Source organism: Sparassis crispa, assembly GCF_003851025.1.
Source record: "Sparassis crispa DNA, contig_000001F, whole genome shotgun sequence".
Classification (NCBI taxonomy): domain Eukaryota; kingdom Fungi; phylum Basidiomycota; class Agaricomycetes; order Polyporales; family Sparassidaceae; genus Sparassis; species Sparassis crispa.
The window spans coordinates 897,890-923,563 of record NW_020939748.1 but is presented as its reverse complement, the minus strand read 5'-3'; the positions used below and the strand labels follow the sequence as shown (position 1 = coordinate 923,563).

Genomic DNA, 25,674 nt, shown 5'->3' with positions numbered 1-25,674 from the left:
TCAGTCACGATGGTGAGGGTATGGGTATGAGATTAATATTGGGGTACTGCGAGAGGCCAACGTTGGGAGATGACTATTTGAGTCTCGGAGAGAGCAGCGGGTCCGGATGCTCAAAAATGACATCTACGCGCGTGCCGGAAGAGCCTCGGACTCTCTTCCCTTCGTCACCGCGGATCCGGGTCATCGCTGAACTGGCCGCTTGCACGCCACTTCGTGGACGACCCTTTGTAATTCAACAAAAATTAACTGACTGCTAGCGGTAGCCGGTGACTATGGGGCTGCTCACGATCATCCGGAAGAACCGCCAGAAGGAGAAGGAGATGCGCATCCTCTTTCTGTCGGTGCAACCGTCGGATCTCTCGCGTTCTGCTCAATTCTGGGTTTTCCTGTTGCAGCGGTCTCGATAATGCAGGCAAGACGACCATTCTGAAGAAACTCAATGGCGAGGATATCATGAGTATCAGTCCCACTCTCGGGTTCAATATCAAGACGTTTGTACATCGCAAGTGAGCCCGAATTTCACGGTGGTGCCCGAATGACTGAGGCATGCATACAATGTTAGGTACACTTTAAACATATGTGAGCAATTTTGACGCGTTCAGGTGTTGTCTCTCCACCCATAACCTATGAGCAGGGGACGTCGGTGGACAGCGCAGTCTCCGACCTTACTGGCGGAATTACTTCGAGCAGACTGATGCGTTAGTCTGGGTCGTCGACTCTGGAGACAGGATGCGTATGAGAGACTGCAAAGAGGAGCTACACAGCCTATTGCTCGAAGAAGTATGCTCCAATTATTGTGTGGATGCGTGAGGCTCATTTCGTGAATACAGCGACTGGCGGGCGCGTCGCTCCTCGTTTTCGCCAACAAGCAAGATATCCAGGGTTCCATGTCGAGTGCGGAGATCAGAGATGTTCGTGACACAGCCTTTTCTCTGACGGGTCATTGAACTGAGAATTTCGCTTGCAGGCTCTTGATCTGCTGTCTATCAAGTCTTATCAGTGGAAGATCCTGCCATGTAGTGCGGTTACGGGTGAAGGCCTGGTCGACGGTCTGAATTGGGTTGTGGATGATGTCGCGGGCAGACTGTACTACTCTTCTGTATCGGAGGAGAACAGCGCGTCCAGCAGCGCACCGGGCATTGTCACTGTACGTTAGTGCGACCATAAATTTCTTTCTTCGGATCACGTCTAACATGGCGACGGCTACCAATCGGCCGCAAAGTCTACTCTACCATCCAACCCACGAAAGAACCCTGCTTTCCGAGCGGTGCTGTGAGGCCTAGAGTTCATCAGCCGCCCGCCCGACACCATCGTCTCTAATGGTATCTTCCGTCTCTCCACCAGGGAAGGCACCGAGCCACTTCCGCAGGATAGCATTCACCTCCCGAGGATGCTCTAGGTGGAGCCAATGCTCCGCATCGAGTGTCTATAATACGCGTCGACCCATCAATACGGTCGAGTTGTTGCGAATAGCGCAAGTGCTTACCTCAGTCGTGAGGTTCGGAAGATACTTCTCGCTTCCCAAGAGTTTTGCTGCTACGACCCAGTCTGCTACAGGATCCTAAGGGGATCGTCGGGATGTCTATCAACGATTTCAGGTATAGATTTTAATTGAGGTGCCTACATTCAGTGGCAGGACGGATAGGACAGGCTGCGAGATTGTGAAATTGCCTTGGTTGTGCGTGAACTCCCAAGAGAGCTGGCGGTTCTGTGGGCGGGAACGCATCAATAATTCACTTGTATTGTTCTGTGTACGTATGGAACTCACCCCATTCGTGTAGAATCCAAGGGCTACGAGATGGCAAAGGAGCGGTTTCAAATAAGCGGATGCAACTTGAAGTAACTTACAACTCACTGGGTCCAAACCCTTGGATCTCGAACTGCTCGACCCAATAATCCTCTTCCTCCGGTGTGAGGAACGGGATAGGCGGTATCTGCATCGTGCTCATCAGTGAATATAGCCACCGACCGATTTGACCGCAAGCACCTCCTCAACGTCTTTCCATCCGCCCAAAAATGACTCCGGATCAATGAGGAACGCGTCGGGCGGCGGACTGGCGGAAGTGCGCAGAGTCGCGCGGAGCGTGCGGCGGGGGTTTGCGTTGAGCTCTGCCGCTGCGCGCTCGTTCTGGGCGAGGAAGAGTTGATAAGCGAGTTTCCGGAGCGAGGAGACGAGTGCACTGTTCGGGACGTAGTGACCTGCCGAAGGGATATACTGTTCCTCGCAGGGGTGATGAGTGGATATAAATTTAGGAAGAGAATAGGGCGTACAGGGATGGCCATACCAATGACACCCTCGATCAGATCTGGTCTCATACGCGCCGCCTCGTAGCAAATCTGTGAGCCCCAATCGTGCCTTTAAATAGAATGAGCGACAATGGGTGCACACCAAGGATATTGACTTGCCCCATACAGATGGCGTGGTTGACGCCGGCATGCTCGAGCGCACAGACCATGTCGCCGACATGGTCTCCCCATGTCCCAGAGGACTCTATATCCCCTGGATGCGTCGATGACGCGAACCCACGGTGATCAGGAGCGACAATATGGTATTCGTCCTGCGAACGTGAGTTGTGAGAAATCAGTCAATACATTGCGCGTTTGTCGTCGGAATAAAGTATAGGGGAAGGTATCAGAGGTGTAGATATGTTGCAATGGCCAGTCTGTCCAGAAATTTGTTATACCATACACTGGACAGAGGCCACCGCGAAATCCTAACGCACAATATAATTCTAGATTCACGGTACTTAGCGCCATGCAGAAACATGCGCATATATGCCCTCTTCCCCAGAATACACGCATGCGACAGCAGATGGATGAAAGAGAAGTCAAGACACAGGCATACTTTGAATTCTTCGATCTGGTACTTCCAACTGTGCCAGAGGCTCGGCCAGCCGGGTTCCATGACTATGGTCTTTTCTGCATCTGAATTGATGTCTGCGTAATCTGTGGAGGTCTCTCGCATGTAGAAGGATCGCAGGGTAACAACATAGGGACATACGGATCTCGATGTCCTTGACCTCTTGTGTGAGTCGGTTGAGCGCTTTGCAATCAGCGACCTTTCTGGGGATGTCCCTCGGGCTGAAGGATACTGGGATGATATTATCCGCCGTACAGGTTCTGAACGCCACGAATGCGCTCCAAGCGAGGAGGGCAGTACGAAGGTGCATTCCAGTCTATGTTTCGGAGAAAAAAGAAGGGGCGTGAGTGGAAGACACTAGAAAAAGAGAACCCCGGCCACAGACCGGAAAGACATATTTATGAGGCGCTAAGCCAGGGAGGGAAGCTGTCTGAACGCACGTACTGGCCGGAGGATTGGCCTTGCACCCAATCAATGACAATTATCCGCTTACACACCCTTACCCGCCAGAAAATATTCATTTTCTCCGACGCGTCTTCAGCGGAGACGGCGCCAATCTAAAATTTTGGCAACTCTTTCTTTGCCCACCACCTGCCCACCGCCGTTGACGATGCCCTCCAAGACCTTCCTCGACCCTGCGACGGCCATTGAGCATCTCAGCATGTACGACCGATCCGACGGGCTCGCCGTCGGCGAGCTCATGAACTCGGCCGTACACGGTGGTCTCACCTATAACGACTTCCTCATGCTCCCTGGAAAAATCGACTTCGGCGCCCACGAGGTCACGACGGAGAGCAGGGTCACCCGCAACGTCGTGCTCCGCACGCCCTTCATGAGCAGCCCCATGGACACTGTCACTGAGGGCGAGATGGCTATAGCCATGGCGGTGAGCGCGACGCAGCTAACGACCACCGCACCGTGTCCGACTGTCCCTGTGTGCTTGTAGCTCCTCGGCGGCATCGGCGTCATCCACCACAACCAGTCCCCCGAGGAACAGGCCGCCATGGTGCGTGCTGTGAAGCGTCACGAGAACGGCTTCATTGCGAACCCGGTCGTTTTGTCCCCATCTCACCGTGTAGAGCACGTCCTCGACGTGAAAGAGCGGCTCGGCTTCGCTGGTGTACCCATTACAGGTGCGTACATGCGTCCCACGGTCTGGGTTGCTTCCCCCCTCCGTACCTGATGATAATAATTTCACAACCTTCGTTCTTCCGAGCAACGCGTTTTGCACGTGTGATATGCGGAGTTTTATACCCATTTTCCATCTGACTTATTCCTTATCTTTCTGTGTCTCAGCAGCTGATTCTTGTTTGATGTAGACACCGGCGCGCTTGGGGGCAAGCTCCTCGGCATTGTCACGAACCGAGATATCCAGTTCCGCTCGCCTACGACACCCCTCTCCGAGGTAATGACCACCGACCTGGTGACCGCGCCAGAGGGCATCACACTGCAGGAGGCCAACGACATCCTGCGCGACTCAAAAAAGGGCAAGCTGCCCATCGTCAACAAAGAGGGCCGCTTGACCTCGCTCCTCGCGCGCTCGGACTTACTCAAGAACCAGAATTACCCGCTCGCGTCGAAGCTGCCCGAGAGCAAACAGCTGTATGCCGCCGCGGCGATCGGGACGCGCCCGGCGGACCGCGCCCGGCTCGCGGTGCTCGTCGACGCGGGCCTCGATATCGTCGTGCTGGACTCGTCGCAGGGAAACTCGGTGTACCAGGTCGAGACGATCCAGTGGATCAAGCAGACGTACCCGAAGCTGGAGGTCATCGCCGGCAACGTCGTCACGCGCGAGCAGGCGGCGGCGCTGATCGCCGCGGGCGCGGACGGCCTGCGGATTGGGATGGGCTCCGGCTCGATCTGCATCACGCAGGAGGTCATGGCGGTGGGCCGCCCGCAGGCGACCGCGGTGTACGCGGTGGCGGAGTTTGCGAGCAAGTTTGGGGTGCCGGTCATCGCGGACGGCGGGATCGGCAATGTGGGGCATATCGTGAAGGCGCTGGCGCTCGGGGCGGGTGCGGTGATGATGGGCGGGCTGCTGGCGGGCACGACGGAGGCGCCCGGGGAGTACTTTTGGCATGAGGGCAAGCGCGTCAAGGCGTACCGCGGCATGGGCAGCATCGTGCGTACCCCTCTCGACTCTCGGGTGGTCGGTCTCTCTGGTGCTCACCGGACACACAGGAGGCGATGGAGCAGGGCAAGCCCATGCCGCCGTCGGCGGAGGTGAACGGGACGGGCCCGGTGAAGCACTCGCGGAAGAAGGCGACGCACGAGAACGCGGCGACGACGCGGTACTTCTCCGAGTCGTCCGCTGTGAAAGTCGCGCAGGGCGTGTCGGGCGACGTGCAGGACAAGGGCACTGTGCGCGCGTTCATCCCGTATTTGTACACGGGCCTGCAGCACTCGCTCCAGGACATCGGCGTGCGCAACGTCTCGCAGCTCCAGGAGGGCGTGCGGGCGGGTCAGGTGCGCTTCGAGCTCCGCACCGCGAGCGCGCAGGTCGAGGGTGGTGTGCATGGGCTGAATTCGTGCGTCAATCGTTGACTGTCTTTGTGCGGTTTGCTGATCGCAGTGTGGTTGTGCTGCAGGTATACGAAGCGGCTCTTTGCGTAGAGTGGAGGGTGCGAGCAGTGTTGTATCCATACCACCCGCACGAACATTGTATTTTTGTCGTGGACACACTACACGGATTGATGTTTGTCTCAGAATCTACTTGCGAGACCGCCGACGGGCTAATAGTAATTCGAGTGAGCTGCCGACTTCCCATCAAGTGCTGATTATACGCAGTCTATCATTCGGGAAAACGTAAAGCAAACAAAGAAACAGATACATGTTATCGACTAGGTCGTATCCAAGGGGCCAGAGCACTGCCCTTGAACCGCTTGAAGTACCCGTCGAGCTCCTTGGCCCAAGCAAACAGCTCAGGTATTTGCGACTTGTCCACGTTCTCGAAGAGACCGTGCAATTCCTGGCGGAGAAATCCGGAGACCGTCGAACCGCCATGGCCGTCGTATATGCCTACGAAAAGGACCTGGCGAGCTAAGGCGTCTGGCAAAGCAGATGGATCCCAGTCTATTTGGAAAGACTTCTTGAGACTTAGACGAGCTCCTCCGGGTTAAGCGAGAGGGAGACGAAGGAGTAGAAGTCTTCCTGGGTATTAGAACGAGATCAGATGCAAAGGAAGACATACAGATTCGGAGACATACAGTCGCTCTCCACGAGATGAAGCGATACCTATGATTTTGGGGTTATTGAGGAGGAGACGTGCGGAGCCTCCTGTAGAAGAGGGCGAGAACGTTTAATAGAGCAGTGGCGTGTGAGATGTAGGAATCCACTGGGGTCGAGAAGCGGATATAGCGGGCGATGTTCTTCTGTACGAAGGTACGTGGTCGAGATTTTGTGAGTACGGGAGACTGAAAGGAGTGCCAAAGTGAACTCGACGCGCGTGTCATGCAGACTGACTAAGCAGGGATCTTATCTGACAAGAACGCGTCGCGTGTCCGGCGCGTATAAATGGCATCGACGCACATTCGTCGACTCGTTCTTTCTTCTCCATCCAAGTATTTAAGTTAAAACTTTCGTCAAATATTCGCGCTCGGAATCACTACTGCATCCTCATGTGCATGTGCTGGACCACCAATGACGGGAATGACTACTGTGCCTCGCGTCGACTTCACTGCTCTCCCATAAATACTCGCCGAATGTCTCTCGTCCTTCCCCCCGTCCTCCAGGTCATCCCCCTCGGCCTCTCTCTGCTTCCTTGGCCACCCAAGCATGTTGAATACCGCTCTTCTCCTCGCATCTCTTACCTTCGTCCGTGCAGCACCGACCATTGATCCTGCCTCGTCCATCGCAGGTTCCACCGTCAGCTTTTCCTTCCCACCCGCAGGTGCCACGTTCACTGCATATGAAGCCTACTTCCCCGATGCTTCGGAAGTTGGATATCCCGGTCCCACTCCTAGTTGGTATCTTTTCTTCTGTCCAAATGTAGTCGATGTACTCATCCTGTAACTTTACTCAGCTGGTGATGAGGCGGAGGCTATCCAGACTGCTCCCGTTGCGGCACTCAACCTCGATGCCTACCCTCTCGTGAACCCATTGGCCCAGTACACAGGAGATGTCCCCTCGTTCAACCCCTTGCACCACTGGGGAAACCTCGGTCCCTGGTATTCTGTCGGTGATGCCTTTGGTCTGCCTGACGCCTCGCCACAGATTCCTGCTGGGTGTGAGCTCACGCAAGTCCATCTTATCCATCGCCACGGTGCCAGATACCCCACGTCTGGCTCGGATCCAGGCCAGTTTGCGGCCTTCGTCCACTCGGCCGCCGAGGGCGCCGGTTTTACTGCGACCGGTCCCTTAAAATTCTTGAATTCGTGGACGTACAAGCTTGGCGCTGAGATATTGACTCCGTTCGGTCGAGAACAGCTGTGAGGTTCTCGGTCCGTGCTGTTGTGGAGACAGACTAACCGTGACCTCATCTAGCTATGAACTCGGGGTGGGCTTCCGGGTGAAATACGGGGAACTCTTGAAGGGATTCAATGCTCTTCCCGTATGGCGGACAACCTCAGAGGGTAAGCTCTTGAACACTTTCGCATTATGCTGCAGAAGACTGATTGCTCCCATCAGAACGAATGGTTGACTCTGCGTCAGTGCAGTAGATTTTTTTTTGCGTGAGATCGAAGTTGACAGTCAGCTCTAGTTTGCAATTTGCTGCAGGTTTCTTCGGTGTACAGCAATACCAGACCTCCTACTATGAGGAGATCATCGTCAATAACTCTGGCTTTAACAGCACGCTGTCTCCATCGAACGCGTGCCTGAACTCTAACAACGCGGTCGGCAATCTCGGTGGCGTATACTCCGGCAATTGGACCGACATCTACCTCAACGGTACCGTAGAGAGGTTGCAGCAGTATGTGACCGGTCTTGAGCTGAACACGAACTATGTGTTCGGGATGCAGCAGCTTTGTGCTTATGAGATTGTCGCTCTCGGCTATTCGGACTTCTGCGATATCTTCACTGTGGAGGAATGGCTTGGTTTTGAGTACGCAAACGGTGCGTACGCACTTCATCGCAGTTTGGTCGTGCCATTTGACGTCTCTCCTCAGACCTGATCTTCTGGTACAGTAACGGTCCCGGAAGTCCCGTCGCTGCTGCACAGGGAATAGGCTATGTCCAGGAGCTCGTGTCGCGCCTGACACAGACACCGCTCACGGTATTCGACACCAGCACGAATGAAACGTTGGACAGCAATCCGATCACGTTCCCGCTCAACCAACCCATTTATGTGGACGCGACTTATGACACCGTCATCGCGCAAAGTGCGTATCCGCAAGGCGCTTATAGGAGGCCGGCGTTGATCATATGTATACAGTCGTTACTGCGCTCAATTTCACCACTTTGGCTGCGAATGGTCCTCTGCCAGTTGACCATATTCCGGGATACCAGGTGCGGGGTACCGCGATTTTGCGCTGAGCCGTCACTCAGTTGTTTCCATCACGCAGACCTACCACGTGAACCAGATTGCACCGTTTGGCTCGAACCTCGTGGGACAGGTCGTATCCTGCCCCGCATCTCCGCAGAACGCGACGCAGGAGTCGTTTATCCGCTTCATCCTGAACGATGGCGTCGTGCCACTCACGGGCATCGCCCACTGTGAAACGCCCAATCCTGATGGCCTGTGCTCGGTGGCGAACTTTGTGCAGGGCATGCAGGAGCGCATCGCGCAGGTGAACTTCAACTACGACTGCTTCGCCGACTATCCTGCGCCGTACCCGGATGACATCATCGACGGGCGAGAGTGGAAGTAGAGGAAGTGTTTGTACAAAAAAGATATCACCAATACATGGGTGAATGTTGAAGTGATGCATATCAATTGTATGTACTAGAGTACTAGAGTAAACCCGTGGCCATCAGCAAAACCCAACTTTTTCTTCGGGAGCTATTTAGACTTTTTGGTCTGACAACCCTTATTTAAGGCAATAAGTGATCAAATAAGTGTCAATAAGTTTGATTTCAGACCCTTTTTGTCCTTATATCCTTAAATAAGGACTATAAGTGCATCTAAGTCAGTTACGCTCTTAAGTAAAAGTTGAGTTTTGCTGATGAATACAATGTACAAGAGCATCTCCAAATAATTTTGAGGCAATCGGTGTAAAGGATCCAGCTGTAGGAAAAAATATGGCACTTCTGGGGTCATATGGCATATCCGGGTCACTGATAGTACATGTCCGTCCGAGGAGTGAGTAGCAATGTCCGGGTTTTGTATCGACGTATCTAGGATATCGATGTAGCAGATAGCAATAGAATGTAACAGCGTCAGCTGTAACTGTATCCGGGATAGTGTGACGTTAGAGCATGATCTATGTGTATACGTACGTGACGGCGTTGAAGACGCCAGGTCCTCATTTTGTGGCAGAGACAAGTCTGAGAGGGCGGGCGAAGGGGGGGTCATACTGTGAGACGTGGGTCTTCAAAACACGATCATGGCAGCACCACCAGCGCCGGCAAGGACGCTGAGCAGGACGCCGAACAGAGCCGTGAGCGGGAGGTCGTGCACGCTGCCCGCCGCGCTCTTCGAGCCCGAGCCGCTGGAACCGCTGGTACTGCTGACGATCGGATGCGTCGTTGCGCTCGCAGCGACGCTCGTAGGGCTGGGGATGCCGATGCCGCTCGCGAAGCCCGCGGCGAGACAGGAGCTGGTCGCGCTGGCGACGGCGGACGCGGCGGTGGGCTTCCCGGAGGACTGCACGGTCGCCAGCCCGCCAAAATCGCACGCCTGCGCGTTGCGGCTCTGGTCCTCGTAGTACGTGTCGAGCGCGATGTTGAGCTGCTGGAGGGGCGCGCAGTACGAGAGGTCGCCGTACACGCCCGCGGAGCCGTTGCCCGAGATCGCTGAGCACGCGGTCGAGCTCTCACCGCACACTGTGCCGATCATGGTCCCCACCGTGCCGAGGTCGGTCGCGTCCGTGTACGTCGACAGGCAGGACAGCTGGTTCACCACGCACTCGCACACGCTGTTGTCCGGCGTGTACGGTAGATTCGTGCTGACTAGCCAAGATGAATTCGATGCGGGACACGAGACGGGTTCAGCGATTGTCGGCGTGTACGACGACAAGCTCTGGTTAGCGGGCGCGATCCCCGCCAGCGAATTCTTCAGGTTCGTAAAGTCCTGCGTGGTGGTGATCGACTGCCCGTCCGCAGAGATGTCCACCAGCCCGTAATTGTTCGTCTGATTGTTGTATTCCTGCCGGGCTGTCAACAACCCCGTCCGTCGAGCTCGACGGCGCACTCACGTAGACGATCCCGCCCGACCACACCGGTGTCATCTCGCTCCCGTACAGCACCGCCACCTCTGTGAACGGCCGCGGCTCCACCTGGTTGCACCCGTATTCCGAGAAGAACGCCGGCTGGGTGGCCTCGTCAGAGGACAGACAGCACACCGGACGCACGCGTCCCACGCACCACGCCGAGACTCGCCAGCTCCTCCGTTCGCGCCTGGTACCCCGACTGGGTGAACGAGCTGTTCCCGCACCACTCGTAGATGTTCACGCCCCAGTAGTCCTGCATCGCCGTCAGCGCCGGTAGAGATTCTGCAGCAGGCACGTACGATGGACGTGGTCGTGTTCTCGCACGCGAGGTAGTACGGCAGCGCAACGCGCGAGTTCGGCGAGTCCGTCGCCGTGTACTGCGAGATGGTTAGTGTGGGCGAAGCAGACTTGGCAATCCTACGCACGCCAACCAGCTGGGAGTAGTTGTGCGCCTTCAGGTACGCCTTGATGTCGCGCACGCCCGCCTTGATGTACGGCGCCGCGTCGTCGTCTCCCGCGTTGCTAATCTGAGAGGTGATGGGTCAGTAAATCGGAAGCGTTGTATGATTTCAACGTGGGAGCCTGCAGGTGCCCCGGAAATCTGGCTCGGCCCGCGTCATGGTCGATCCGATATGCTCGGACATTGCAAGCTTCGAAATAAACTAGCACCTGGGGTACGAGACAAAAGCCTGAAGTCACAAAAACTCCAGGCCAACGTGGGCTCAAACACGCTGAAGCCAACAGAGACCGGAGCTCACGCCGCAGCCGGATTCCATCCCCGCAGCCGGGTGCACCCAGGCGGAAACGCGCACGACACGTCCACCATGTAGAGTGGAGCGTACAATCCTCGTCCGGACCCAGCTGACGCGTGAACAATCGTGAAACGGCTGGTCGTACACCGTCCCGTCGAAATGGACACCGCGACTTGCGAGCTCACGCAACCAGACATCCACGGTCAACCATGAGCCCGAAATCGAGGGAGAGGACACCATTCAGTGCCAGGCGCCTCGCTGCGGTTTACACCCAAATGCATCAGGCGTTATCACGGCGTTTGTGCGCCAACCCGGCCATGGTCTAGCAACGTCCGGACCGTATCATTGCAGGTGGGACACAACCTGCAAAGGCCTCCATGGAGAGTAGACACGACACTCACCACTTCGTTTCCGACGTTGAACCCGAGGATATTCGAGTAGCTGCCGAACGCCTCGATGGTAGAGATGAAATTCGTCAATAGACCGACGTTCCAGCTGGGATCGGTGCTGCTGATGGCGTCGTTCGGTGCGGGGGTGGCGAGGTCGAGGAGGACGTAGACCCCGGCAGAGTTGAGCGCGGACATGCACGCGCTGTGGTCGAGGGAGGCGTTGACCTGATAGACGCGGATGAGGTTAATGCCGAGCTGCTGGAAGTAGGGGATGTCGCGCTGGCAGCCCTGGCCGTTGGCGAGGGGGTCGAGGGCGCTGATGGAGCCGGTGGCGGCGATGGGGGAGGACTGCGTGCTGCCATAGTTGGCGGAGTAGGCGAGGCCCTTGACGTAGAAGCGGTCGCCGGTGACGGCGTCAAAGAAAAAGCTGCCCTTGGAGGTGATCGGGTTCAGGGCGGAGACCGCGCTGGCGAGCACCGCGGCGACGGCGAGGAGGGGCGTGAAGAACATGGCGGGGTCGACGGGGGAGGGAGCGGAAGAGAGGAGGGGATAAGAGCCTAGGAGTCTTATGGATGCATCAATTCTTCGCTCGGGCGCTCGCAGCCATCCGCGTGGCGGCGTCTGTGTACCGACCTTTGCTATGACGCAATCACCCCCAGAATCAATTCTCCAGTGCGCGCGTCCCCGGGCCTCGGCCGCCGCGTATCAACGCACTACTTCCTCCTCGACAAACTCACCAAGGCCGTCGTACGCAACATCAATCGGTGGCTGGGCTTGATCTATCCATGATTTTCTGCAGACGAGTCCTCTCGCAACCCCGTTCTGGGCAGGTCCACATGGAGAACGTTTATGTCAATCCTTCGGTGCATTACGTCCCGAGGAAGGAAAGTCAACCAGAGGTGGGAAGGTCGACCACGAGCCTCTTGGACAGTCGGCTGGTGTAGACCAGCACGGGCACGTTGACGTCACGCACTGGTGGGCTCGCTGTGATTATCATTCAGTGGAGACAATGCGTGTGACACTCACTCTACGAAGAGGCCTGAAACATGAAGGCAAGATGTAGCCGCGAAGATGGAATGCACGCTGTACAAGGGAAACGTACCCGGCGGTCGGAACGTGCGCGAAGGGCTCGGGAGAGATGGCGTCGCGTGTTGTACCCGTAAGGTAGTAGCTAGGCCGCCGAAGTGTACTTCTGAAAACACCACTTTTACTTTGTAACATACTATGCGCATGCTTCAAGTTGACTCGTCGGGCCCAGCCTTGAAGTACTACAAGTAGAAATCGGTCTTACAGTCAGGGAGAGAGGTGAAAGGAGGGGGAAGAACTGCTTCGAGTTGACTCACCGGGCCAAGCCGTGACTATAGCTAGAAATCGGCGGGAGAGTCTTACAGTTGCGGACAGAGAGGAGAAAGGAGGGGGAAACCCAGAGGCCCTTCGACCTTAAGTACCCGCAGATCGGAGCTGCGACGGGCTCTGATTGGTTCGTTTCCGAGGTATATGACGGGCGATGACGCAAGACGTCGCAAGTGGCAACGATCGAAAGGGGAAAGACTGTTACTCTATATGGAATCGGTACGGCACTCTATATTCGGCTGTCAGGTGCTTATGGACGACAGCGCAGGAGTCGTCCCTACTCGCGGCTCCGTCGCCAACAGAAGCGCGGGGAGCAGGAGTTCTCCGGCAGATTTCTCGACCACGACGCCCCTCCCCACCAACGAGCTAACTCGATTGCCTTGCTCGAGCTAACTGACCCCCCTTCGTGCCGCCAGACCGTACAAGAGAAACTGCGTTCCATTTCTTTGCATGCAACTAGCTAACCACGACCGTCGTCGAACTCCGCTCACGGTCTTCGCGTGGACGAACAACACATCGCACACCTGCAGGACGCGTCAAGGCGTTCGAGTATAAGCACCACGTCTGCGCGTGCCAATCCCGCTCTCGAGCAGCCCGGTCGCATTGAACGCGTCAATACACTTTCCTCCACGCAGCCATGGCCCCTGCAAACGTGCATATACGATGCTCAGTGCGGGGCAACGATGCGCCACCGATACGTCTATCGTACATGCTATCGTACAGCACTAGTACACCGGCTCGCAGAAACTCCACGGAGGCGTCGCGTCACCCCCAGCCCAAGTCACGGCTTCCACGCCCGCCTCTCGGGCGTCGCCTCGCCCCCACCCGCGCTCGTGCGCGTCACACGCCCGCCCCTGCCCGGCGTACTGCGCGCATTCGGGCGTGAGAGGAACACATCATCGCGCGACGGCGCACGGGGCATCCCAAACCGGCGAGGCGGCGAGGGCGTCCACGCGGGCAGGGCCTCGTCCAGCAGCCGCGGAGGGGACGACTCCGGCTCCGCGCGCACGCGGGGGCTGAGGCTGAGGCTGCCGAGGATATCGTCCAGCTCGCGCGCGTCCTCGTCGTACGCCCACCACTGCGTGCTGCTGCTCCCCTCGTCGGCGTCCGCGAAGGGCGTGCCCGGGCGCCGCGGGAGGAGGCCGAGCCCGTCGAATGGCGCGCCGTCCGCCTTGCGCAGGCCGGAGATGCCGAGCCCGACGAGCGCGCTGGCGGCGGGGGTGTAGGCGAGCGTGAGCGAGGGGCTGGAGAGCGCCGAGGGCTGGGAGGCGTCGAGTAGCGAGGGCGTGCCTGCGTCGGAGGTAGAGCCTGCGCGCGTGCGGACGCGCGCGAAGGATGCGGGCGGGAGGCGCGGCGATGGCGGGGGGGAGTACGCGGGTGAAGACGGGGGCGGCCAGGTGTCGGGGTCGCGCGAGAGGGCGAGCTTGAGGCTCTCGTACGTAGTGCTGCGCTCGTCGTATTGGGTGGGCTCGCCCGTGGGGAGGGGATACGCAGTGAGGGACAGGGTGGTGCCCTGCGCGTGCTGGCTGCGTGCGGGCGCGCCTCTAGAGACGGTGTATGCACTCCAGGGCTTCTCGGGTATCTGCACCGTCGCGGCGGTGCGCTTGTGCTTGGGATGCAGGCCGCGCACCGCCTCGCGCGAGAGGGCGGGCGCGAAGACGCGCAGGCCACCCTCGGAGACCGTGCGTCGGGAGGCGCGGCGGGGGAGCGGCGCGAAGACGCGCGGGCCGGGGCCGGGCTGCGCGGAGGTGGTGGATGAGGCTGGCGCGCGTGGGCGCGAGTCGGGGACGTCGTCCGGGAGGCGCACGAGAGCGTAGCGCTCGAGGTTCTGGGACCAGCATTCGGTGTAGGGGCTCCTGAGCCGCCCGGCTTGGACGAGGACTTCGAGGTACGGGGCGCCGGGGGGCACTATGTCGGAACGGTGGGAGTGCGAGCGCGACATGAGAAACGATCGTCGGAGGAAGGGATGGGAGTCCGCTGGGGCTGGCTGGCAGCGGGGCGCAGGAGCTCTGAGTGGGAGAAAGAGTCAAGTGTGCAAGGAGGATACGAGAGAAATGTCGCCTGTAGAACTTGCCGGAAGAAAGACGGGATGAATGCGAGCGAGAGGAGGACGGGATGATATAGCGGAGAGCATGGCTGACAGGAGGCTGCACCGTCGGACGCTCCTGGTGGCTGAGGCTGGTACTAGAGACGCGTTCAGCTGTCGTCCTCGGTCAAAATACAAACGAGTCCACAGTCCAGGCTCATGTCGGTGATCGTGTCAACGATCGACTCAATCGTCCGAGGAGACATGTCGACGGGTATAGAGCAGAAAAACGGAAGCCACCGACGGCGAGCACTTTCGATAGTACGCAACAGACAGTACTGGAGACACGCCCGGCGAATATTTGCAGAACGAGCCCGTAGGTCGCAGACGCGATTGCCGAGTTGTATGCAATTCGTTGATAGCGATGCACGCGGCCGGCCCGTGTACTGAAGTTAGCGCTCAGAGTAGATAAGCGCCGACATCGACCGACGTCGGCCCGTCCTCTCGGCTCATCCCACCAGGGCCACCACTGTCCTCGTCGCTATCGGCAGGAGCCCCGCACCGTCTCGAGGCTGCTCACCACCCGGAACAGCAGCGTTCGCTCGCTCCCAGTGACTGACACTCGTCTCCGTGTCGGCACCATCAGAGTGCCCGACAAGTCTCTGTCCATGTCTCTCCGCACCGTCGTCCACGCTGCTCGCAGTCTCTCCACCCAACCCTTCAAAAGCCGCGTACGGCGGTGGTGTGCGCGCAGATATGCAACCACCGCCCCGTCCTCGTCCATCCCCGCGCTGAAGCCCTCTGTCTACGGCCAACCGCTCTACCCTTCCCATCCCCATCTCAGTGAGTGCAGTATTCCCGCGGTTCTATGTCCCTGATCATTGCACTCCAGTGAAGCCCGGTGAGATCACCCCAGGCATCCCAGCAGAAGAGTACGAGCGCCGGCGAAGAGCACTCATGGACAGCCTCCCCGACCAGAGCCTCGTCGTATGCGTCGCCGGCCAGGTCAAATACATGAGTGGCAGTGAGTCCCACCCTCGCTTCCCACCCCCTCCCGCTGATAGCCCTTCCCAGAAATATTGTAAGCGCACCACCCTCTCCCGCAGCCCCCGCTCACGCACACACGAAGCTACAAGTTCCGCCAGGCCTCCGACTTCTGGTACCTCACGGGCTTCGCAGAGCCCGCGAGCGCGCTCGTGCTCGAGAAGGCGCCGTCCGTGCCCCGCAGGTACCGCATGACGCTCTTCAGCGCGGGCACGGACCCCGCCGCGGCGCAGTGGGACGGCGCGCGCATGTCGCACGCGGACGTCGTCCGCCACCTCGGCGCCGACGACGCGCAGCCCGTCGACGCGCTCCCCGCGGCCCTGCGCGCCCTCGCGCCCCGCTTCGACCGCGTGTACCTCGACCTGCCCCCGTCCGCGTCCTCCAGGCGCGGCCGCCCGTCCTCGCCCAAGTCCCTCTTGAAGGTCCGCCGTTTCTCCGCCCTCGCGCGCGTGCGTGGGGCTTACACACTTCTGTGGGCAGTACCTCGCGCCGGACGCGCTCTCCCGCACGGACTATGACGTGCTCCTGGACGCGTTCAGCAGCTCGAAGCGCAAGCCGCTCGCGCCCGAGGTCGGGCGCCTCCGCTCGATCAAGAGCGAGGCGGAGCAGCGCGTCATGCGCGCCGCCGCGGATATCAGTGCGCGCGCGCACGCGAAGGTGGGTGCCCGGCTGGGTGGGGCGGTCCGCTGGCTTACTCTGCACCGCAGACGATGCGCTTCGCGCAGCCGGACATGTCGGAGCACGTCATCGCAGCGCATTTTGAGTACCTCTGTGCCCGCGAGGGCTCGTTGCGGCCCGCATACGTCCCAGTCGTCGCCTCGGGGTGAGTCCCTCCGCCGTCTGCAAGCGAAAGGTATTGAAACGTCGTGCCGTGCGGCCCAGAGCCAACGCGCTCACCATCCACTACACGGCGAATGACCAGCTCGTGCGCGACGGCGAGCTCATCCTGATGGATGCCGCGTGCGAATACAAGTCAGTCTGCCGCTCCGCATCCGCGCTCACGTACTAACACCGCGCAGCGGCTACGCCTCCGACATCAGTGCGCCCCTCTACCTTCCTTGACCTGCGAGCACTCTCACCCCCCCACGCTTCGCAGCGCGCACCTTCCCCGCCTCGGGCACGTTCACGCCCCCGCAGGCGGCGCTCTACGGCGCGGTGCTCGCCGCGCAGAAGGCGCTCGTCGCGCTCTGCAGCGCCGCCGCGGGGCACTCGCTCGCGCAGCTGCACCGCGCATCGTGCGACCTCCTCCGCGCGGAGCTCGCCCGCGCCGGCCTACCGTGTCCCGCCTCTGGCGCGCTCGCGGAGCTCTACCCGCACTACGTCGGGCACCCCGTCGGCATCGGTGCGTGCCCCTACCTCCCTTCTCCTCGTGCGGAGTTGCTGATGCGCGTGCAGATTTGCACGAGTCGAGCCATTTTGAGCGGAACGAGCCGTGAGCGCCCCTCCTCTCCTCTCTTCGCCTGGCTGTCGCGCTGATGTGAGCCCTGGGAACGATGCGTCGCGCAGGATAAAAGCGGGGATGGTCATCACCATCGAGCCAGGTGCGTCTCATTTTCCGCTTCCTGTCTCTCCTCTTTGCTGAAATTCGATACGCAGGAATTTACGTCCCGCCCTCGCCGGCGTACCCGACGCACTTCCACAACATCGGCATCCGGATAGAGGTGAGGCTGTGTGCCCTGTTCTGTTCCATGCGCCTTTGTTCTGAGCTAGTTCTTTGATTGCAGGACGAGGTGCTCGTGGGCGAAGAGCACCCGATCGTGTTGAGCGTCAACGCGCCGAAGGAGGTGCGCGTCCCTTCTCTACTGGGCCGCCAGCTGTCTGTCTCTCACGACGCCCACCTCGCAGATCGTCGACGTCGAGGGAGCGTGCCAAGGTCAGCTCGGACTCGAGCCGCTCTAAACCACAGCACATTCTCTATCCCGTCACATTTCAGAGGCACATTACATAGCAGCACATCTAATAAACTGCGGCTTCTCCCATTTCGGCGCGTTTATCTAATCTTCGACCATTCAAACACACCACGTATACCTACCATACATCCGTAGAGCCGCTAAGCCCTCACTCGACGTCTTTCACGATGGAGTTGCGGTCACGGTGCCTCACAATCCCGCCACGGGAGCTCTCGGGTTCAAGCGGCTCCTCTGTGCTCGCGAGCGCCTGCAGCACCTGCTCGCGGCGGAGCCACCGGTCCTCGGGGATGAAGTACCAGCTGAGCATACCGAAGATGGTCACGGAACCGAAGATCACACAAGCCTGCCGCAACGCATCAGCCGTACCCAAACTCAGCACACATCTCAGGAAGACTCACAAAGTTGAAGGACTGTGCGGTGACCGGGAAGTAGAACGGCGAGATCTGGCACTGTGTGGCGAGCAGTCAGAAAAGATGCGTGCAAATCGCGCGGCGACGAAGCTCACAGCGAAGACGATCCCGTTGAAGATCACCGCGGACACGTAGAACGGCTTCCTCCACCGGCCCAGATAGAAGTGGGACCCCTTGAAGTCGTTGGGCGTGATCGTGAGGCGCAGCAGCGCGATGAGGCCGTACGCCGCGGTCGTCGGAATGCCGCCCGCGGAGGTGAGCGACGTGAACGCCACCTGGCTCGGGAGGATCGTGCACAGAATCGCCGCGCCGAACACGAACATGACTGTGACGGCGTTGCGGGGCTGGCGCGAGCTGTCCACCTGCCCGATCCAGTGCGACAAGGGCAGCACACCGTCGCGTGCGACAGCGTAGACGAGCCGCGAAGCAGCAACGATGGCGACGCTGGTGTTCTGTCAGACGGATCCCATGTGAGCAAGGTGAGGTGCAGTAAGCAGACGAACACATACAAGAATGAGGCCAAGAGTAGCGACGATTGTCATGAAAATACCGCCACCCTTTCCTAGAGCGAGCGCATAGATTTGCACAAATGGCTGCGGGGCATCCAACGCAAAGAGGGTGTTCAGATCGGGCGTGCAGAAGAGAAATAAGATGGTGGTGGCAAATCCCAAACATCCGGTGGCAATGGCACTGTAGAGAATGCCGCGCGCTGCAACGACGCTAGAATAAATTGTCTAAGCTATCATCGTCACGCTAATCGCAGGAGCAGAGACACACCTCGCGTTTTTGGTCTCTTCCGCAATATGTCCTGAGGCGTCGAAACCAATCATAGTCCCCGAAGTGAAGAGGCTGGACAAAATACTTAAAAACAGCGCGTTGAAGAAGACAAAATATCAAACGTACAACGATAGCATCCAGTTCCACCCAGTAGGTGCTCCTGTGCCATTATCTAATGCGGAAGTCAGAAGGTTAAATTGGGCAGAGAACATGCGACACACATTGCATAGTAAAAACATCTTTGGCAGACCGAAAGCCATAGGTCCTCGACACGCCGATGGGAAGCCAGATGACGCAGAGCAGGAAGTCAACCATGTACAAGCCCATGGCAAACTTGAACACAGAAGAATACCATCTAGGAGGCAAGTAGTTGATAGCAATGGCAACAAAGAGTGACCCCTCCGCTACAGCCCACACCATCGCGCGCCATTGGATACTGTCGTTCGCGAGTCCACCAGGATAATTAACCTGGAACACGACGAGCTCGGAGACAATGTAATTGGCCGTCGTCTGCACAATTGTGGATCAACCCTTCGTTTCACTTGTCAAAGCAGATACGGACGTACCAGACAATTTCCTGCGGCAAAGGTCATCCAGGCAGTGCACGACCACCAAGCTACAATGAAGCCAAAAAACCTGGCGTACTTCGGGCCAGCGCTCTCAGCGGACCAGATGTAAATCGATCCGCTCAAAGGCAGAGCAGAGCAAATCTCTGCCAGGACCGCGGCCGTGATGCACATGAAAATCACCGAAATGACGTACGACGACCTGGAAGGAAGCCTCAATACAGGAACGGAGAAGCGATAAGAAGACTGCTTCACCATACGGCAGCCGGTCCGCCAGCCTGAAGACCGAGGAAAAGGCCAGATCTAAATAGAAGAGTTGAACAATATCAGTTCGAAGCTGGGTAAAGTTAGTCATACCTGACCCCTCCAATGAAATTGAGAGATACGAAACTAGCGGCGAAGCTTTCTATAAAATGCCAGCTACGATGTAAAGACTGCGAAAAATAACTCAGACAGGTCTACACTACGATAAGATTTAATCCTACCGGTTTAACGCCAAGCTTTTGCTGAGGAAAGAAACAGAAGACGTCAGTAAAATTGTCGGGGCTCCCCCGCAAAGCAAGGGAGTGGTAAGTAATAAGGGCGACACTGGGGGCTTCCCTACGCAGGTATGAGCGCTGATCAGGTTCAAACGGTATACTCTCAATCTTCGCAAGGTCATCCGCTGTATCCTTGTTTCCACGCACTTCACCACGACGGCGGGAAACAGAGATGCAGCATGATCTCAGGCGAAGATACCCGTAGCCATTCCAGTTTCACCACTGAGAATTGACGTTACCGATGATACAATCACAGCGATCCCAAACTCCAGCATAGTCCCTCCCAGCTCCGCAGGGCGATTACCATCTGCAGTTCATCTTGGTCGATGAGCGAATCGTCACGCTCCACATCGGGTGTAGCGGGATCCTTGATAATGTCGGAATCTTTGAGAGACATCTCGAAAGTGCTTCTAAGAGAAAGCGAGCGATGAGCAAAGGAAGGGGATCTTTCGCGATAACGCAAAAACCAGAGATCATCGGTATAAGTACCGTAGCTTACATAAGCAGCGCCTCGTGTCTCTCGAGCTCCGCCTCCGCGGGGCCGCACCGGGGATGCCGTAGCGACCGACCATCTGCTCAGCGTTCAAGTTCCGAAGTCACAGAAAGGAGAAAGGACCTGTAGCAGATCTACGGGGACCTTATCATCCTGCTCGGTCGACTCTGCTCGGTCGTGACTGTCCTGCGAGCTGGCCGGTTGCTCCATTCCCTTCTATTAAACCGACGTCTTCAGGCTTGTACACAAAAGCCCCTGAAGAAGTGCGATAAGCCCCGGAGGATGCGCATGGTTGGCGTAGCTCACCGTAATGCCGGGGCCCATCTAGTGCCTGGCAATGACGAAACGGCCTTGAAGTTCCCGCGGCGGCCAATCACAGCTGCGCAACATGAACGTTAACCAGAGCGCGGTACCGCGTGGTGGAACGCCGCTGACCTTGAACGATTTTTTAATGTGTATTTTCTTTCATCTTTTCTTCTTCCTTTTGCTGTGCCATGTCGACTGAGGCAAACGTAAATATTGACTATTGAGACTAGATCGAGACCACCGAATACTGACAGGACAGTTGACGTGAATATGGGGCTGTAGAAATCAGTGCCATCACAGGACAGAAAAGGGACAAAAGAACGCGTAAAACCTGCACAGTCAGACACCGATATCTGTGGCACGAAGGTTGAACCAGAGCGGCTACAGCTGCCTTGAGTACCTGCAAGGGAATACGACGGGCAGCGACTACAACATACCAACAACTTACAAGCATGTCAAAAATCACATACTGCATCAGCATTTGTCACCTTTTACTTAGTGCCTTGATTAAGACAATCTCTACTCTTCAACTACCTTTTTTCCTTGATCAAGGTCACCAAGGAGAAACAAGAGACATGATCGCCTTAAATTTCCTTGATGAAGACTGACCAAGATACAAAAGTGAGGTAAGACAATGATGACAAATGCTGATGTAGAACGAGTTTGCTGAGGCTCAACACCTCTCAGAATCACACATGAATCGGGGACCAAGCTGCAATAACCTAGGAAATATTTCTAACGAGCAGATCCTCTCCAAAAGCAGATCCGATGTGTGTAGGAACCTCCAAACGTTGAAAGACTTAAACGTCAGTGTGACTCTATGCGCACGTGCTCGTGACCAGGCGCGTACATACGTCCACCCCCGTGAAGTACCAAGCAATTAATCCCCCCCCATTCAGAACGCGGGCAATGCAGAGCATAACGTACAATATCGAACATGATCTATTGCAATTTCCAAGTACCAGAGAAAAACAGCCTCACGTGTTACAGCTCCCCCGCAGCCCGCCCAACCCCCTCTGGCTCCGCCTTCTCCGCCTTCTTCTCCGTCGCGGCAGGCAGAGCATCCAGCCAGTTCCGCACAATCGCATTGAACTCGCGGAGATTTTCCAGCTGGACCCAATGCGCTCCATCGAGGGTCTGCAAATGCCGAACGCGAACGCGTCAGTCGGGGGAACGTGAAACACAAGTAATATCGACGAACCTTCGTGGTGAGCTGAGAGACGTACTTGTCGGATCCCAGTATTTTCGCGGCGGAGACCCAATCTGCTACGGGGTCCTGCATTGATTGATCGTCAACATCTCGCATCCGGCGTCGTGGTTAGCATCACGCACGTTATTAGGTAGGACGGAGAGCGCGGGCTGTGAGATTGTGTAGTTTCCCTGATCGTGCGTGAACTGCCACGAGAGCTTTCGGTCCTAGAATTCCAGCGTGAGGATAAGTATCCGCCCGTTTTCAGGACCACCTGTGGAGATAGCGCACTCCGATCGTATAGAACTCCAATGCTGCGATGCGGGTGTGAATTACTCAGCGAAACATCGACACCACATCAACCACCTACTAGGCTTGAACTCCTGGATGTTATACTGCGCAACCCAATAGTCCTCTTCCTCCTGCGTGAAAAACGGGATCGGGGAGATCTCCTTCACACCGTCCCACGCGCCCATGTACGAGTTCGGATCCGCTAGGAACGTGTCGGGCGGAGGGCTCGCGACGGTCCGGAGGGTCGCGCGGAGTGACCGGCGGATGTCCGCGTTCAGCTGCTTCGCGGCGACGTCCACATTCGAGAGGAAGATTTGATAAGCTAGCTTCGGAACCACTTTGTCTAGCACGCTAATCGGAATGAACTGTCCCGATGCAGAGGGGATGTACTGCGAGGAAAGCGGGAAATAGAGATAAGCGGGGCCAGGGGGAATAAAGGATGTATGAATTCACAGGAACGACGGCGCCGATGACGGCCTCGAAGACGTCCGGTCTCATGCGGGCAGCCTCATAGCAGACTTGTGCACCCCAGTCGTGTCTGTATTCTGTGTCACGGTCTGTTCCATAAGACGGAGCTTTGAAAGCTACGCACCCCATGCATATAGCGCGTTCGACACCGGCGTGCTCCAGCATACAGACCAAGTCCCCGGCCAAGTCACCCCATGTTCCAGAGCTCCCGACATCACCAGGTGTGGTCGACGAACCGAAGCCGCGCTGGTCCGGAGCGATGATGTGATAGTCGTCCTGCAAGAACACGACAGATGAGACTGTGAGTCTATCCAAGGTGTGATCGATGAGGACGCACCTTGAACTCCTCGATCTGATACTTCCAGCTGTGCCAGAGGCTCGGCCAGCCGTGCACCATCAACAGCGTCCGTTCTGCCTCGGGATTGATCTCGACATATTCTGCGAACACGATTGTGGACAGTGCAAAACGCTGTGACGAGGGCACGTACTAATCTCGATATTCTTGATCTCGTTCGTGTGCCGGTTCAGCGCTTTGCACGGCGCGGTCTTCTTTGGAAAATCGGTGGGCTTGAAGGAGACGGGGAGCAGCTCATCTGCAGCGTACACTCCCAGCGCAAGGGTGGAGATCGCGAGTAGGAGAGCAGACACTTGCATGGCAAGAGCTAAGGAGACGGATATGGGCAGCTGAGCGAGATCGCCAAAGGGATTTTATGAGCGAGGGAGACGCCAACGGCAGTGTCGGGTGATACAATGTCAAGCGGTTCATCGTGATAGACTACTACTGCGATTAATATTGCCTCCGGAGCTGGATCCAAACACTGAGTTTGGATGTGTTGGGCTCGGATGCAGTAGACGGTGATCAGGGAGGACACACAGCGTGACAGAATGCCATCCGGTGCCGTCGTGCCGACGCTCTTCGCGTAAATCTTGTCACGTGCACGCGACCAAAGAGCGCGTCAGCTTCGCGTCTTCCTTCACGCTTCTCCCCGTAGTCTCTTGTTTGCATAGATCCAGGACCCTAAACGCTTTACCATATAACTCTGTGAACTGCTCAGAGTAACGAATACCCTCACAGTGCGTTATTTGCTTCATTCTCACGAAATCGTGCCGATCCAGAGGCGCATAGCGAAGCATACATGAGCGATGTCAGGAAGCATCTTCTCTCAGGTATGTCGACCACAACTTTGTCTTACACTTTCTTCTAACACCCTGCCGTTGGTAGGTGCTCTGTCGGGGCTCGTCTCGACCGTCTGTCTCCAACCTCGTAAGCTCCTCCTTCCGTTTGAGACAGCCTTGACGTCACCACTGGCCTGACCTTTCACTCAGTCGACCTTCTCAAGACACGCATGCAGCAGGTGGATGGCACTTTCCCCAGATCACAGTTAGTCCCGCCATTGTCTCTCTTCTCACGACATGCTCGCGCACACATGCTGCTCACAGTAATGCCATGATCCTTGAAACCGCCCGCGAGATCTTCAGGACAGAGGGCCTCCGTGGTCTTTGGCGAGGTACAACGCCCACACTCCTCCGGTATGCTGTCGCAGTTTCATACGCTTCTTTCCGTTTGAATCCAGCTGTTCGCGCACAAGCAATATCCCCGGCGTAGCGCTTTATTTCACCGGCCTCAACTACACACGGAACATACTCTCCGCCACGTCCTACTTCTCCGTTACCCCGCTCCACCCACCACAGACCCGTTCGGGGTCTGTCCTTCCGAAGCTGTCGAGCCAGGGAAACCTGCTCGCGGGCGCCGTCGCCCGCGTCGCCGTGGGTGTCGCCCTCAACCCGGTCACCGTGCTCAAAGCGCGCTACGAAGTCTGTCTTTCTCCGAACGCGCTCCCAATCGTCACTGATCCCCCCTGCGCGGCAGAGCAACATGTATGCTTACCAGAGCCTTCCCGGCGCGCTCCTCTCCCTCCTGCGCTCGGGGCCCTCCGAGGTTTTCCGCGGTGTGCTCGCGAGCTCCCTGCGCGACGCGCCGTACGCGGGGCTCTTTGTCGTCTGCTACGAGGGTATCAAGAGCGACGTCTGTGCGTTGTCCTCTCCTCCGCGGCATCCTCTCCGGTACTGACACCCCGGTGTAAACTACAGCGCACCTGCTGGCGCCCACATCGGCGACGGTATCTGCTGGCGTACACGGCTTCAGCGCTGCGTCCGCTGGCGTGATCGCGACGATGGCGACGCACCCGTTTGACGTCATCAAAGTGGGTTCACCCTGCTGCCGCTGTCCAGCGCTGACTCGCCTTGCCTTTTCTCCAACTTTCTCAGACGAAAATGCAGGTCCGCACCGAGGATAGATACCATGGGCTCCTGAAGACTGTTTCTACGATCTGGCACGTAAGTAACACCCTCCGGCTCCAGAGTGTGGACCCGCTAATGTTCAGCAGCAACGTGGCGTCCGCGGCTTCTTTGACGGCGCTGCGCTGCGCGTCTCGAGGAAGCCGCTGAGCTCTGCGCTCGCGTGGGCGGTGTATGAGGGGATGCTTATGTTCATGCGGACTTGAAGATCTTAGTAGTAGTAGTAAACTGGACTCTGTTGGAATCATCCTGCATCATCCCTCTTTGTCATTACTTGTAGATTACCGCACGTATAACATGCTTGAACGTGGTTTCAGTGTTTTGGGACTCTGCGCACCACTACTGTAACAACAACATACAGCCGGAATGCATGTGTCAAATTCGACGTCACGGAAACTGCTGGATGCGAGAGCGAAGTTGACGTATTGCATATGGGACGACGAATCAGACGCACCGTGAAAGTGATCCCTCGGACATCAAACTTCAAAATAGAACAAAGTCTCCATTGTGAAGCCCATCATGTCCATTTCATAGCAGTATGTACAAGTGGTTCGACATACTGAACGATATGAGAAATTAAGGCGGACGGAAGCTTGTACCACCTCTGGTAAGGAACTGGCGCCACTGCTGACATGCTAACATGTCAACGATTCTGCTGGAGAACAGGCGTACGCTCCAGCTGAGGCGCGTCGGTCT

General features: G+C 57.3%; 10 protein-coding genes across 10 annotated transcripts; 5 read left to right on the top strand and 5 right to left on the bottom strand.

The window, feature by feature from the left end:
* Positions 1 to 272: 272 nt before the first annotated feature.
* On the top strand, positions 273 to 1,276 carry SCP_0202770 (ADP-ribosylation factor-like protein; the record flags this gene model as incomplete). Its single annotated transcript, XM_027754192.1, has 7 exons — positions 273 to 337; positions 396 to 506; positions 563 to 579; positions 635 to 780; positions 831 to 911; positions 968 to 1,147; positions 1,223 to 1,276. The coding sequence occupies 7 exons, from the start codon at positions 273 to 275 to the stop codon at positions 1,274 to 1,276; spliced, it is 654 nt and encodes a 217-aa protein (XP_027609993.1).
* A 3-nt stretch (positions 1,277 to 1,279) lies between these two features.
* On the bottom strand, positions 1,280 to 3,170 carry SCP_0202760 (predicted protein; the record flags this gene model as incomplete). Its single annotated transcript, XM_027754191.1, has 10 exons — positions 1,280 to 1,426; positions 1,487 to 1,561; positions 1,625 to 1,708; positions 1,769 to 1,791; positions 1,856 to 1,934; positions 1,988 to 2,215; positions 2,272 to 2,356; positions 2,407 to 2,558; positions 2,846 to 2,946; positions 3,002 to 3,170. 10 exons carry the CDS (start codon positions 3,168 to 3,170, stop codon positions 1,280 to 1,282), a joined length of 1,143 nt encoding a protein of 380 aa, XP_027609992.1.
* Positions 3,171 to 3,470: 300 nt separating this feature from the next.
* Positions 3,471 to 5,473, top strand: SCP_0202750 (Inosine-5'-monophosphate dehydrogenase; the record flags this gene model as incomplete). The annotated part of the gene is made up of 5 exons (XM_027754190.1): positions 3,471 to 3,746; positions 3,807 to 3,993; positions 4,180 to 4,982; positions 5,042 to 5,388; positions 5,449 to 5,473. The coding sequence occupies 5 exons, from the start codon at positions 3,471 to 3,473 to the stop codon at positions 5,471 to 5,473; spliced, it is 1,638 nt and encodes a 545-aa protein (XP_027609991.1).
* Positions 5,474 to 6,634: 1,161 nt separating this feature from the next.
* Positions 6,635 to 8,667, top strand: SCP_0202740 (3-phytase A; the record flags this gene model as incomplete). The annotated part of the gene is made up of 8 exons (XM_027754189.1): positions 6,635 to 6,821; positions 6,882 to 7,287; positions 7,343 to 7,431; positions 7,487 to 7,505; positions 7,560 to 7,912; positions 7,966 to 8,178; positions 8,232 to 8,305; positions 8,362 to 8,667. The coding sequence occupies 8 exons, from the start codon at positions 6,635 to 6,637 to the stop codon at positions 8,665 to 8,667; spliced, it is 1,647 nt and encodes a 548-aa protein (XP_027609990.1).
* A 662-nt stretch (positions 8,668 to 9,329) lies between these two features.
* SCP_0202730 (1,3-beta-glucanosyltransferase) lies at positions 9,330 to 11,818 on the bottom strand (the record flags this gene model as incomplete). The annotated part of the gene is made up of 6 exons (XM_027754188.1): positions 9,330 to 10,103; positions 10,153 to 10,266; positions 10,322 to 10,420; positions 10,467 to 10,544; positions 10,593 to 10,694; positions 11,321 to 11,818. 6 exons carry the CDS (start codon positions 11,816 to 11,818, stop codon positions 9,330 to 9,332), a joined length of 1,665 nt encoding a protein of 554 aa, XP_027609989.1.
* A 1,624-nt stretch (positions 11,819 to 13,442) lies between these two features.
* SCP_0202720 (hypothetical protein) lies at positions 13,443 to 14,603 on the bottom strand (the record flags this gene model as incomplete). Its single annotated transcript, XM_027754187.1, has 1 exon — positions 13,443 to 14,603. One exon carries the CDS (start codon positions 14,601 to 14,603, stop codon positions 13,443 to 13,445), a length of 1,161 nt encoding a protein of 386 aa, XP_027609988.1.
* A 752-nt stretch (positions 14,604 to 15,355) lies between these two features.
* SCP_0202710 (Intermediate cleaving peptidase 55) lies at positions 15,356 to 17,630 on the top strand (the record flags this gene model as incomplete). Its single annotated transcript, XM_027754186.1, has 14 exons — positions 15,356 to 15,530; positions 15,580 to 15,711; positions 15,762 to 15,768; positions 15,817 to 16,153; positions 16,212 to 16,388; positions 16,439 to 16,554; positions 16,614 to 16,703; positions 16,751 to 16,770; positions 16,828 to 17,073; positions 17,127 to 17,163; positions 17,238 to 17,272; positions 17,328 to 17,392; positions 17,456 to 17,515; positions 17,577 to 17,630. The coding sequence occupies 14 exons, from the start codon at positions 15,356 to 15,358 to the stop codon at positions 17,628 to 17,630; spliced, it is 1,551 nt and encodes a 516-aa protein (XP_027609987.1).
* A 159-nt stretch (positions 17,631 to 17,789) lies between these two features.
* On the bottom strand, positions 17,790 to 20,208 carry SCP_0202700 (Uncharacterized amino-acid permease; the record flags this gene model as incomplete). Its single annotated transcript, XM_027754185.1, has 12 exons — positions 17,790 to 17,984; positions 18,040 to 18,090; positions 18,147 to 18,503; positions 18,561 to 18,771; positions 18,829 to 18,900; positions 18,955 to 19,000; positions 19,050 to 19,338; positions 19,395 to 19,596; positions 19,650 to 19,697; positions 19,752 to 19,828; positions 19,880 to 19,900; positions 20,173 to 20,208. The coding sequence occupies 12 exons, from the start codon at positions 20,206 to 20,208 to the stop codon at positions 17,790 to 17,792; spliced, it is 1,605 nt and encodes a 534-aa protein (XP_027609986.1).
* Positions 20,209 to 21,716: 1,508 nt separating this feature from the next.
* Positions 21,717 to 23,334, bottom strand: SCP_0202690 (predicted protein; the record flags this gene model as incomplete). Its single annotated transcript, XM_027754184.1, has 9 exons — positions 21,717 to 21,869; positions 21,934 to 22,008; positions 22,065 to 22,148; positions 22,213 to 22,235; positions 22,292 to 22,601; positions 22,666 to 22,750; positions 22,805 to 22,956; positions 23,018 to 23,118; positions 23,169 to 23,334. The coding sequence occupies 9 exons, from the start codon at positions 23,332 to 23,334 to the stop codon at positions 21,717 to 21,719; spliced, it is 1,149 nt and encodes a 382-aa protein (XP_027609985.1).
* Positions 23,335 to 23,816: 482 nt separating this feature from the next.
* SCP_0202680 (Solute carrier family 25 member 38 homolog) lies at positions 23,817 to 25,184 on the top strand (the record flags this gene model as incomplete). The annotated part of the gene is made up of 9 exons (XM_027754183.1): positions 23,817 to 23,847; positions 23,903 to 23,944; positions 24,007 to 24,061; positions 24,121 to 24,210; positions 24,270 to 24,495; positions 24,551 to 24,710; positions 24,772 to 24,884; positions 24,949 to 25,017; positions 25,068 to 25,184. The coding sequence occupies 9 exons, from the start codon at positions 23,817 to 23,819 to the stop codon at positions 25,182 to 25,184; spliced, it is 903 nt and encodes a 300-aa protein (XP_027609984.1).
* Between the last annotated feature and the right edge of the window lie 490 nt (positions 25,185 to 25,674).